This window comes from Lynx canadensis, chromosome D2 (genome assembly GCF_007474595.2).
Source record: "Lynx canadensis isolate LIC74 chromosome D2, mLynCan4.pri.v2, whole genome shotgun sequence".
Classification (NCBI taxonomy): Eukaryota; Metazoa; Chordata; class Mammalia; order Carnivora; family Felidae; genus Lynx; species Lynx canadensis.
The window spans coordinates 2,979,577-2,992,076 of NC_044313.2; the positions used below are offsets into that span (position 1 = coordinate 2,979,577).

Genomic DNA, 12,500 nt, shown 5'->3' on the forward strand with positions numbered 1-12,500 from the left:
CATATGGTGGCAATTTTCATATGAATGATGCCCTGTGGCCTTTCCTGCAAAGTAAAACCCGGGATCGTTTGCAGATATTTTTCTTAAAGAACACGGCAGATCCCCAGTGTCTGGGTGACAGCGAGGAGAGAGCATGCCGGGACATTCCGGGACATTCCGGGCCGATGGTCCAATTTGTGCTCGTTTTGGTAATTCCGCCCACCCGGCCAGCACCTCTGAAAGCCTGTTCACTGTGTGGTTCTTGTAGCTCATCACCCCCCATGCCATCCGCGTGCAGACCCCACCGCGGCACATTCCTGGAGTCGTTGAAGTGACCCTGTCCTACAAATCCAAGCAGTTCTGTAAAGGTGCTCCTGGGCGGTTTGTCTACACCGGTGAGTTCACGTTTCCGACTTCGGATGTCTCCTCCCCGTGACAGGCTGGGAGAGGGCCCCTTGGGCCTGCACAGGCGGGTCCCCCGTGAGCACAGGCCAAGTCCCCCGGGCCCAAGGGCTGGTCCGGTCAGGCGCACGGTTTCCGCATCCTTGTCTGAGTTGGCGAAGCTGTGGACGGGTGCAGCCCCCTTGGGCCGTGTGGTCCGGGCCCCTCCCCACATCCGTGCACCTTGGCCTTCCGGCCCGTAAAGCAAGGCGGTGGCCTCGTCAGCGACAAGTCACTTCCAGCCCGCATCGGGCGGCTACCCGTGTGCCTGCGCTGTCACTCCGCGTGGCTGCTGGTGACGTTGCCGCTCACTTGCACAAGTTGGGACTCCGAGATTATACACGTGTCATGTGCCCGAGGCCACACACGCCGTAAACGGGGGTAAGCCAGGTGTCTGCTCCGGGCCCTATGCTGTGATCCTCTTTCCGGGAGGGTCTCAAACTTGTGTCACCAGACAGGGTCGCCCCTGAGATTACGCGGAGTTGTTTTATATGACGCTCTGCCCACACAGGTGCTCAGTTAACACCGTGTGTCCGAGGTTGTTCTTGACAAACGCCATAAATAAACTCAAGGTGTCTTTGCGTTTTGATGGCCTCCTAGCCAACTGCAAAAGTTGTAACGTTTGAGAAGGGTTTGTACCGCTGGGCAGCACCTGCCGAAACCCCGTGAGGCGGCAGGGATGGGCGCTTGTTCTATTCCTACTGTGGCCTTGACGTGGTGGTGTGGTGAGGGGGCCGGGGGCTCCGTGCCGGGAGCCTGGGCTGGGCGCGGGCTTGACAACACGCCGTCACTGGCTGCAGGATGCCCCTGAGCGGGTGTGGCCTCCCTTCCTCTGGGATGTGGGCCTCTCTGTCCACCAGGCGGGGGGGTGGGTGGAGGGACGCTGTCCGCGTAGGGGTGTGAAGGGGAAGGAGAGCTTACTCACGCACTCCCCCTTGTAGGAAGGGTTGAATGGGTGTGGGATGAAAACTGAAGATTCTTCCAGCACCGCTTCCCATAGGCCCGACATCACCTCAGGGGTGGGCCTGACTTGGGTCCTCTCAGAGCCATGACTGTCATCCCCAGAGGCGTCCAGACCCTTAACAGCTTGGCCGCCAGCGATACCTGGGGTCCTCGATCGGGGGGCGTTTCCTCCTCTGCTGTCTGTCCCAGCGCCCCGCCACATGGTCAAGGTGGGAGAGGAGGTGTCCACGCTAAGGGCTGTTCCTCCTATGGGACCAGCACACTCTCCCAGGAGTCCAGAACTGCCAAGGAACAAGGGGGAAGTGGACGTAGCGAAAAGCTATGGGTGCACGTCCTGGGCCCTCTGCTGGGGTCTGGGCGCTTTTGGCTCCCTGGGAAGATCCAGACACTGAGAGGGTCAGCTCCTCGAGTCTGTGAGGCCCCCCGTGTGTCTCATGCGAAATGGGGTTATGCAACGTGGGGCATCTTGGGAGTGTCCACGCGTCTCCGACGAGTGCTGGGTGGTGGGTGCAGCCAGGTGCCAGGTCCCTGGGCGGTGTGGCCAGGGTCCCGTCCAGTACCCAGTGGGGCCTCGGTGCCCCTCCGTGTTCACAGCTCACGGGCACCGCATGTCTCTGGCCTGTGAACTTGACGCTGTGCAAGCTCCCCTCTGCCTGGTGTTGGCCGGAGGTCCTGGGCCCGGTGCCTCTTGATCCCTCTGAGTCCTGCTTTCTCGCCGGCCTGCCCCCGTGGGTTTTGTGTAGGTCAGGGAGAACTTAGGGGCCACGTCTGCCCCAGGTGGGCTCTCACAGGCGGCACCTTCCGTGGACGGTTAGGGTGACCGCCGTCAGGGGCCTCGGCTCGTCCAAGGAGGAGACATTTCCTGTCTCCTCACCAGCCGTGTTGTGTGTGGGCTCACGTATCTGCCACATGACATGGGCGTCCTGGCTGGTGGAAGGCCCTGCCGTGAACGTGTCCGAACGCGGCCAGCCCGCCCTGCCCATCTGCACAGACACGGAGGACGGGCTCTCCCACAGCAGTTGGTCTGCCCGTCATCCTGGTTCGAGGCCTCAGCGGTGCCTTCAGGCGCTGCTGTCATAGATCAGACCTTCGCATCTGCAGGATGGGGCGGGGGTGGGGGTGGGGGGTGGGCGGGTCAGTGGCGTTGTGAGAAGGACATGATGGCAGAAAGGTCCGGTTCTGCTCTCCGGCTGCAGGAGGGGCCGGGCTGAGCTTTGGAGACCAGCACAGGAAAGATGGGAAACTGTGTGGGGGTGGGGCCGCCTGTCACTGGCCAGCAGGGGTCACGTGTGCAGGACCCCTAGTGGCAGTGTTGCCCGGGTGGAGGGCTGGCTGGGTGCCGAGGTGGCTCTCGGTGTACAACACCTTCCTTGGCTTCCTCTCCCGGGTCTGGGCTGTTCCAGGGTTATCCCCCAAGAGTGCCGGCTGCCGCCCGCTGTCCCTGGTGCCGTCTTCCATTTCTGCAGGGTGGACGTCGTGTCCCCCACCCCCGTGCTGACTGGGCTTCTAGGGCCACGGGTTCAGGGTCCCCTCTGCCCATGCAGAGTTCTCCCACGAATGGGCGTTTCAATGAGGCCATTCAGTGAGCTCAGGCTTTCCGAGCGGGAGGCTAATCTATTGCCCCCCCCCACCCCCAGCCTCAATCATTAACGGGAATATACATTTCAAACGCTGTGTAAGGGATACGGGGCCCCGTACACTCTCAGGGAGCAGAGGAAAGGTGGGGTCATAACCTGTCTGACCTGGAAGCTTCTGTCTGATTTGCATTGCCCTGAAATTGATGGGGACAATGAAGTAATCACTGGGAATTGCACTCTCCCCCCTGAAAATCGAGCCAGCCCTTCTGGACGTCGGGACACGGGCGCGCAGCCCCTGCAGGGAGGGCGCCGTCCCCTGGGCATCTGGCTCCTATCAGTCCCGGAGGCTGCCGGGACACCCTCACGGTGAACCTTCCCGGCCGAGGCAGCCAGGCCCCGGGGATAATGAACCTGCCCGAGGAGGAGGGGCCCCGCCCGCCAGACGCAAAAGGCCTAAATGATCTGTTTACAGTGATCTGAGAAACACCAGATTTTTTCAGAACCAGACCCGATCAGTCAACCCAGAGTGGGTGTGGGTGCTCTCTGCTGCCCCTGCCCTGGGCCCGTCCGTCTGTCCGTCCTTCCGGGCCCTCTGGCCTGCTGCTTTGAACCACTATCAAGGCCGAATTACCTTGGGAGGTAGTGGCAGTTCACTTGATTAGCATGGTGAATTAAAAGAAGGAGTCACAAGTGACCTGTCCGGCTCCTCCACACGGGTCCTTTGTATTCCCAGTGCGTCTCACCCCTGTTGTAAGAAGGTCAAAAATGAGAGAGAGAGAACAATTTTCAAGCGGCTAGCACTTAGGAGCAGAATTAACAATCACTCTGTATGTAATTGCCAGTTAATAGTAAATTGCCTTTTAGACTGTAAAATGCAATATAAACGGGTAGGCACCTAAAATTAAATTAATGAGATATTTGCTGCATTTAAAAGTGAATCGTGCAAATTAATAACTGAGCGCAATGCTTGTTTTAATATTTGTCTGATAGCGTGTCATTTGCTTGTTTAAGAGTAATTAGACTAGTCCTAGGGTAGCCTACCTGAGAAACTCCTGGTATGGGCAGACCAAACGGTTTCACATTCGTAACTTCACCAGGAGAAACACGTCAAGTTGTTAAGAGCAATAAGAAATTATTTTTCAATTAGGATGTAGGCATTGCCGCGTTACTTGATTGAGACAAATTGGGATTTGTACGCTTCTAATTGAAATTACGTTAGAACGAAAACTCGTTTCACAGACACGTTTCCGCGTGTGAGGCGTTCTTGCACGAATGTGACTGTCGCTGTTGCCGCGAAGCGTCCACGTGGCGAAACGGTTTCCTGGGGCACAGACACACCGAAGCTGGTCCGTCGTGGCTCCCCTTCCAGCATCGTCCCGCGGGTGTCCCGGGGTGGGGGTGGGGGTGGGGGGGGCTCTTAGGGTTGACGTCCTGCGCCTGAATGTTTGGCTGACCCACCTTCATTTTAGAGATTTCTTTTGCTCGATTACAGAAATTATCACAAATTACCGGGAGACGACATATTGTGTGCCACAGGCCAAAGCCAGTTACGGATCAAGGTCCTGGCAGTTAACGGCATGTCCAGAGCGGCCGCGGCGGGAGCCGGAGCGCTGCACGCGTGGGCCAGGCTCAGGTCTGCAGTGCGTTTACTTGGCGGGGACATGAAAACGATTATTTTCTGCACAAAGATGTGCATTCAGTTTCCGGCTTGTGAAATCATTACTCAGCCAGTAATTGCTAACAGTTTGTGTTCTTTCCGATACAGTATTTATGTTGTCGTTTGTTTGAAGTCAGATTGTGCCTTAACCGGGGGACGTGTCAAGGCGGGGACTGCCCTGTCCTCAGGTGCCGTCCTGGCCCTATGGGGTGACTGTTTCTGCGCCCAGGGCCTTCTGTGGCCTCCGGCAGACTTCCACCGTTTACCCCTCACCTCCTGTCACCCCTTGAAAGGCACTCATGTTTCTGAAGTGGTTTAAAGATCTTTTGTGTGCATTCAGATGTGATTCTGTCAACAGCACAGTGACACGCTGTAGAGTCAATAGTGCCCTTCGACCACAGGCAGCCCCAACCAGCCGTCCCCCCGGCCGGCGCTCTTCAGACAGATTACTTGTACCCACAGCACAAATGATTCCTAGTTCCCCCCCTCCCCCATCATACTGTTTTCACTGTGCTAAACTGGATGCTGATGGCTTCTCGTCAATGGAAGCCACCTGATTATTTCAGTGACAAATATTTCACCACATGTGTGGACCTGGTGGAGAAACAAATATTGTAATTACGGGCCCTGGAGTTTGGGGAAGCTTCCAGCCATGGAACTGTCTGCTGTGGCCAGCGAGGCCCCGTGGCTCTTGGCTGTTCCCTGTCTGCTCCTCTCTGTTGGCCACGACGGGGTTCACGGCTCCTACCCGGCGGTCGGAGGGTCCCTGGCAGGTAGACGCCTTGGCTTTTCTGTGAGGTTTGTGATGTGGGGCCTGCGTTTTCGGCTCAGGCCGTGTCCAGGCCTGTCCGGAGTCGGAGGGCCGGGACAGCTGTCTGCCTCGCGCACAGCTCCTGCACCCACCGCCATTTCTTGTCCCAACGCAGCCCGCCTGGGCTCTTGTCATTTGTTTGCATACTGGCGGTAGAGGGCGGATTTCTTTTTAATGTTTATTTCTGAGAGAGAGAGAGACAGAGTGCGAGTGGGGGACGGGCAGAGAGGGAGACACAGAATCCGAAGCGGGCTCCAGGCTCCGAGCTGCCGGCACAGAGCCCGACGGGGGGCTCGAACTCACAAACCGCGAGATCATGACCTGAGCTGAAGTTGGACGCTCGGCCGACTGAGCCCCCCCAGGCGCCCCTAGAGGGCAGAGTTTTGCCCTCTGACTGGGACGGTGTGTGCCTGGGGCTGGCTGGTCGTCTTTGGGGTCGTTGGCAGGACTCCTCGGGGCCCGGGGGGAAGGGCACTCCACCTGGTGCCCTCTGCACTGTGCGGTTCAGCATTAGGCCAGGTGGACATCAGTGAACCTGCCGGCATGCTGCCTGGGCCCTGGCGGTGTGGACATCCACAACATGCCCGTCTCAGGCCTGGCGCTGGGAGGGCTCCCGGGGTCACCGCTGTCCCCTTGCCTCCTGTCTCGAAGGAGGCCCAGAGAATGAGACACACCGCTTGTGCTATTGCACAAGTAGACTATTTGTCCTAATCAGTGACACCCATTTACTAGAATTGCTTAAAATGAACTATACCTCATACAGAAATCGCACATTTAGAGACTTCCATTCATCATCTGAAAATTGAGGGCCAGTAAACTTTTCTGCTCCTCCAGTGGGATCGTAGGCATGCATCAAAATGTTAAAAATGATTGGTGAGAGGGAGCTGTCACCCATTTATCAAGGAAAAGAACATTATTTGCTAATTTCCCAACCAGGCTGGTGACAGGGTGCTTCGTCTTTGGACCCACGGTGACCAGCATGGCCTTTTTGTTATTAGTACAAGTCAAGCGCTTTTGGGCAGTTGCTAACAAGACACATTTGTCTGTCATCAGAGGGGCTGTGGTTGTTTTCCAAGTGGCTGTGACCAAAGTCTGCTCCCTGCGCCCCGATTGGCCGCGCTTCCCGGGGCCGCGCTAACCCAGGAGGAGAAACCAACTGATAAATCACGAAGTTTCCATGTCAAGGTGAAGGTATTGACTCTCCGGCACCAAACCTGACAAAATGTAGCCGAGAGGACACAGCCATTTATCTTCCCCAAAGGACAAAAGGGTCATCCGGGTTTCACTCAGTGGTCGTCGAGACGTGGACGGGCGGAGGAGGGGGCCTGGCCCTCTGCCCGCTGAGTCCCCGGCACGGGCAGGCTCCCTGGCTTCCCTGCCCGCCCGGGGGGCCACAGGGAGAGTCACGGAAGGGGATGGGCTCACGTGCGGGGGGGTCTGTTCCGAGCCTCTGGTTGGCACGGATGCCTCGCGCGTTTCTGAGAACAGCTTGGAAAGGGCACGGGGGTGGGGAACGGGTGAACCCACCATTTGAAAGCACAACGTGAAATACAGTCAGCTGAAGTGCACAGCAAAGCAGAGATAACAAACGTACAAATAAAATCACGCAACTCACCCTGGCAAAAATCTACGAGTCCGGCGATGGAGACCAAGGGAGGCGTTGGAACAACCTTTCGATGGAGAACCTTAGACGGAAGCGTGTGGTGCTTTCAGCGCTAAAGAAGGGGACTAGGTTAGGGGTCTCTGTGATCCTGGAAGAACAGAAGCCAGGACTACATGTCGCCGCGCCCCGGCAGGGATGCCACGGCCTCCTCCCGCCAGGTCTGTTTGGCTGGACGCAGGGCACGGTGCAGGGCCCAGGCTCGACCCGGACAGCGAGTGCGGTCCACTGTGGCATGCTGCACAGGCTGGGACGGGGACGCCCCTGCGAGCTCCGGGGCAGCCTGGGCTTTGTTCGGGGAAGGTCTGTGCACCTGTCCGTACACACTTGTTCCGTGTTGGCTTGGATCCCAAAAGCTCAGCCTGAGAAAAAGTACTTGTAAGAAATGATCATTCAGATCAGTTGGGCCTTTTTGATTCATTGTAGAAAACGCAAAACGAGTGATTCTTTTCTTAGAATGGTTTTTCAATAAAAGAAGAACAAAGTGGAAAGCTATTAGTGACGCAGACGATTTGCTGCCCCCCCCCCCCCCCGCCAAAAAAATAGAAGTTTCAAATACTCTTAACGAGCATACGGAGTAAGTTGGCCCCACAAGGGACCTGAGTGTATGTGGTGTTGCACGTATGCTCTGGAAGGCTCATTACAGACCGTGTTAAACTTTAAATACAGAAACTCCCGTGGAGACAATTGGCCGCTGCAGATCGTGCTAAGCATTGGTGTAAATCATCTTTAGAGGGAGTTTCTTTAAGGTGCAGCCTGGCGGTGGGTCTGTCTGTCCCTCCTCCTGTGCAGACTCCCCCTTCCCTGCCCTCGTGCGGCGGTCCTGCCTCACCTCTCCCACTCGCGGAAACCCTGCTGCCGAGCGTGGGTCCCAGGGCCGGGGTCCTCTCCCGCTCTGAGCATCGGATGACCCTTGAGGACCTAGGTCAGGACCCCGAGGTGGCCAGATGCAGGGGATTCTGCCAAATTCCTTCTCTGTCTTGTCACGCCTTATTCTCCGAGGAGAAGGCCCTTGCCTGATGCCCCTCCGCCCTCCTCATCGCAGCCCCAGGGACACTGGACGGAGGGTGGGGGGCTGGGGGCCTGCAGGGTCGGACCCCTCTCCAGTCTTGTGGATCTGGGTGCCCGGCACTGGCAGGCAGCCACAGGCTTTCCCACAAAAAGTCAGTCCATCCCTGGTGTTGGAGACCAACCGGTGCTTTTCCTAACGAACCCTCCCCGGTACAGAAACATCCCATGTAAAGTTTTAGGCCCCTCGGTGCTGGGCTGGTGGACAAGCCCCAGGCCAAGGGATTGCAGCCACTACAGCGGTTTTGTGAGTGCAGGAGCTACGTGACGCGGCTTTGCCCCGTACCTGGCATTGGATGACAGCACGTTCCCGGGCTAAAGCCTGTAAATTCAGAGGTCGTGTCAGAGTTGACTTGTTTAAATACCACGAAAACGAGGTGTCGCGGTGCAGTGTCCCACGGCTCCCTGCCTGGGGGGGGGGGGGGGGGGCGGGCTCATGCTGACGTTCTACTGTCACAGCCCCCACGACAGCGCCCCAGGTCGCTGGAGCTTCGTCAGGGTGCCGTGGAGAACAGCCGGGGTGCTTGGGGCCCTGCACCCCCGTCACCCATGTGCCCCCGCCCCTCACGGCCCAGAGTTCTGCAGAGGCTCGCGGCACCTGTCCTCTGCCCTTGGAACACGCGACTACCAGGAACGATGTTAAAGACGAGCATGGTGTGGAAGGACGCGATAGTGAAGCTCCCTGTCCACGCGATTTGGAATTTAGCCTGGTGTCGGAAAACACTCAGGGTTTGCCCGATGCCCGTCCGCACCGGGTACTCAGCGGGGCCCTGCAGGCGATTCGGAGAAGGAGGGGTCTGGGTCTCACCGGTGCTCGGGGTGAGGCAGCCCTCGACGGTGGGTTCCTCAGCGGAGGAAGGAGCCGTGATGCCGGGTTCTGGGCTGCACTCGGCCGATGTCTGATGCATGAGCCACGTTTATAGTCTTGCTGACTCACAGTCTTATGGGAACGGAACAGGATATGGAAAAGAAGTGAATAAAACAGTGCTAAAAGTTGCTAAGTTCTGTGAGGAAGGGACAGCCGAGGCACCGGGGGTCTCCTGGGAGGGAGGTGGTGCGGGGTGGCTGGGGAGGCCGCCCCTGGACGTGGGCAGCAGGGGTGGGGAGTCTCCAGGCAGGGAGAAGAGAGTGGACCGGGCGTGAACTCCGAGCCAGTCTGGGTGAGAGGCAGGGCTGCGGGGTGGCGGGGAGGTCCCGTGAGGCCACAGGGGCCTTCTGATCCCAGTACACTGTGGGATTTCAGGACCTCTTGTGTGGAAGCAAAACCATTTTACGTGAGCACGGAACTCAGAGTCCTGTGTGCGAGGACCGTGGTTGGGGGACCCTAGCATTCACGTTAATCTTGGTGATGTCCTTAAGGGCTCTGCCTTAGAACATTCCTGTTCCTCACCCAGCCTGAAATCCAGGAGTGGGGGCCGCCCGAGGGGAGACTGCAAAGGGCAGTAATGTTGGGAAGCCGTTATGCTCCGTAAATGGGAGGCCTTCCCTGTGGACCCCCCTTCCCCAAAGCTGGGGTCGGCCTCATTCACCCCTGGGTAGACCTCTCTTCTTTACAGAAGTGCCAGCAGCGTCCTTATCGCGAGACGGCGTTCCGGCCAGGAAGAGCGTTTTCCTCAGTGGAGGGAGAGCTGGTGTGTAGAGTCTAATCCAGATTAGAGATGCTACCTTCACTTGACATCTGGTTTTTTATGCAGATGGAATTCATGCAGCATAAAATTCACCCAAAGCGTATACTTTGTAGGTTTCAGTCTGTGGACAGAGTTGTGCAAGCGTTGTTCATTCGAGAACATTTTCACTGCACGGAAAGGAACGAACGCTGTACCCGTGAGCGGTCCCTGGGCGTTCCCCGTTCCTGTCCGTTGCCTCCCCCTGCGCCCCCAGCTCCCAGGACCCAGATCCCCTCCTGTGCACTTGCTCACTCCTGACGTTTCACGTAAATGGAATCACGCAGCACGTGGCCCTTTGTGACTGGCGTCTTTCACTCGGTGGCACGTCGGCCGCACGGTACCCACGTCAGATCTTCGTTCCTCTGCACGGCTGAATACCGTGCAGTTCACCAGCTCACAGACACGTGGGTAATCACAGGTGCTGAAACCTCGGGGTGGACACGGGACAGTGTCACATTCACCTAAACGTTTGTGTGGACAGAGGATGGTGTCACATTCACCTTGGCCTCCCCCCCCCCAACAAAAATGTGACGACCCCTCCTGCTGCTGTGCACCTCGCGTGGGGCAGGGTAGGCGCCGTGACACAGGGTGGCGGCCCCACCCTCGGGGAGGAGGATGGGCCCCGAGCGAGTGAGTGGACGGCTGGGAGTGTGGGCCCGCGGTGGGGGTGGGGCGGGGGCTGGCTGGCTTTGGCGGCACGGGGGCGGGGGTCTTCCCGCAGCAGGAACACCCCCAGCCTTGGGAGTTGGGGGGGCGGGTATTACTTTCAGAGCTCGTTCTTCAGCTTCTGTCTGAGCAGAGATTTCACGCTGGTTCAGAGCGTGCAAATCCATTGCCGGGATGGTTCTCCACAGAGCGTTGTGTTGCCTGTTTGGGTTTTAAGACCTTTCCTTGAAAGACCATCTCTAGGAGGTTTAGCAACACCAGGACACTTGACTTTTCTTTCTCGGGGAAAGGATGACGGCTAGCGGGAGACCTCTCGTGCACAGAGCGCGGTCTCAGGGGCCGGCCTCTCCTCTTGTTTGGAGGCTCTTTATACGTAGAGGGAGCTCACGTCTGTCGGGACAGCCTTGGTGGGGGGCGCGGGACGGCCAGGGCCCCTCGCCCACCCCGGAGCCGCCACCGTGGGGAGTCTGTCTCCGGGCTCCCCGTCCCTGGAGACGGAGCCGTCCAAGAAGTGAGGGCGGCCGATACGCAGGTGCCTTGGTTTTCCTTAGCTGCCGGGCTGGGCTCGGCAGGTGTAGTTTCGCCATGCTGTGAAAGCTGTAATCCGGCGTATTCTTTGAGGTATGTAAACAGAATTGTTTGAATGCAATCCAGTAGTTGTCAGCAAGGGTATTATTTTGGTAACAAGGAAGATGAGCTGTCCCCTTTTCTGCATTTGGTGTCACATCACAATGCTGTCATCCGCTGCCAGGCGGTGGTGAATGGAAGCGGGTCCCTGTGCACAGGCCGGGCTGGGCTGCGTGTGTGAATACCAGAACAATATTCCCCATACGAACGGGGAGGCACCTGACTTCCAATTAGAAGTCAAGCGTGGCATTTTTCCCATCCTTGGAAGTCTTGCTTTCGGAAAATACCCTTCGGCTGGCGGGTCGGAGGGGCTTCCGTGGCGGCGGCCACACGTGGACCAGAGGCGGGCCGGGGTGGGGTTGATCCCCCTGCTGGTGGCGGGGACCCGTGGCGGGGGGGGGGGTGCCGGAAGGGCCAGGTCAGTTGGGTGAGGGCAGCCTGGGGTCAGCCGCTCGGCGTCCGCAAAGGGTGACCCGAGGCCTTCCTGTTGGTGCCCACCCGGGGGGCCGGGCCGGGTGGGGGCTCCTGGGGCCCACGCCTCTGGTGCGTGACGCAGAACCGCCGTGGCCTTTGTGTTTCCGTGCACGCCACGGTGCCTGGCTCACCCTGCCGAGTTCTGTGATTGAAATTCATTGCCAAATTTATTGAGAAATTAATGAGAAAAGCTGCAAAGTATTGACTTTGAGAGGAAAACACAACTCATCTTGAATGAGGAGGAAAATGCAGCAATAATTTAGCCAGTATTGATTTGGCCCTGTCCGTGTATTGATCTTCATTTTACAATATTAATTTGCACCTGCAATCGGCTGCAAAGGGAACCGATTTCATTTCGTGGCCGCGTTAATGTGCAAAGCATTAGGTGCTCTTAAGAAGTGGGGGTCTCGCACGTCCTGTCGGGAAGGCAGGCTTTTTTTTTTTCTTCTATTTTTGCTTGTTACTGAAATAGACTAAAAATTAATTTTTTTGTCGGACAAAATATGAAAGCGAAAACCCATCTAAACCGTGGCCCTCCTCTCCGCCGCGCGGGCCGCTTTTCATCCGCACGCGGAGCCGTCAGCCGCCTGAAACTCCAGGCCTCTCTCATCATCATCCCGGATCAGTTCAAAGTTCATGAAATTTCTATGAGCATTGATCTCGCCCCATTGATTTTTTTTTGCAGCAGATCTTTGAAATTTTAATTTCCCGAGCATCTGAATTTCTTATAGATGAAATGCGCTCGGAGGAGACGGTTGATGATGAAGTAGAGGAACTGGCATCATTTTAAAGCCCAAAAAAGGGAGAGAAAACAGGCGTTTGCAGACCATGCGCGACGGTCTCGAGGTGGAGTGATGGCGGCACCTGGGGGGGCTGAGGTTCAGGGTGGGGGGGGCGCTGAGCACCAGTT

General features: G+C 57.5%; 1 protein-coding gene across 1 annotated transcript in view; it reads left to right on the forward strand.

The window, feature by feature from the left end:
- Positions 1-12,500, forward strand: part of EBF3 (EBF transcription factor 3) — a 107,959-nt gene that overhangs the window by 88,467 nt on the left and 6,992 nt on the right. Inside the window, exon 10 of the mRNA XM_032595300.1 lies at positions 248-374. Coding sequence (XP_032451191.1) covers positions 248-374 — 127 coding nt within the window. The remainder of the gene's footprint in view (positions 1-247; positions 375-12,500) is intronic.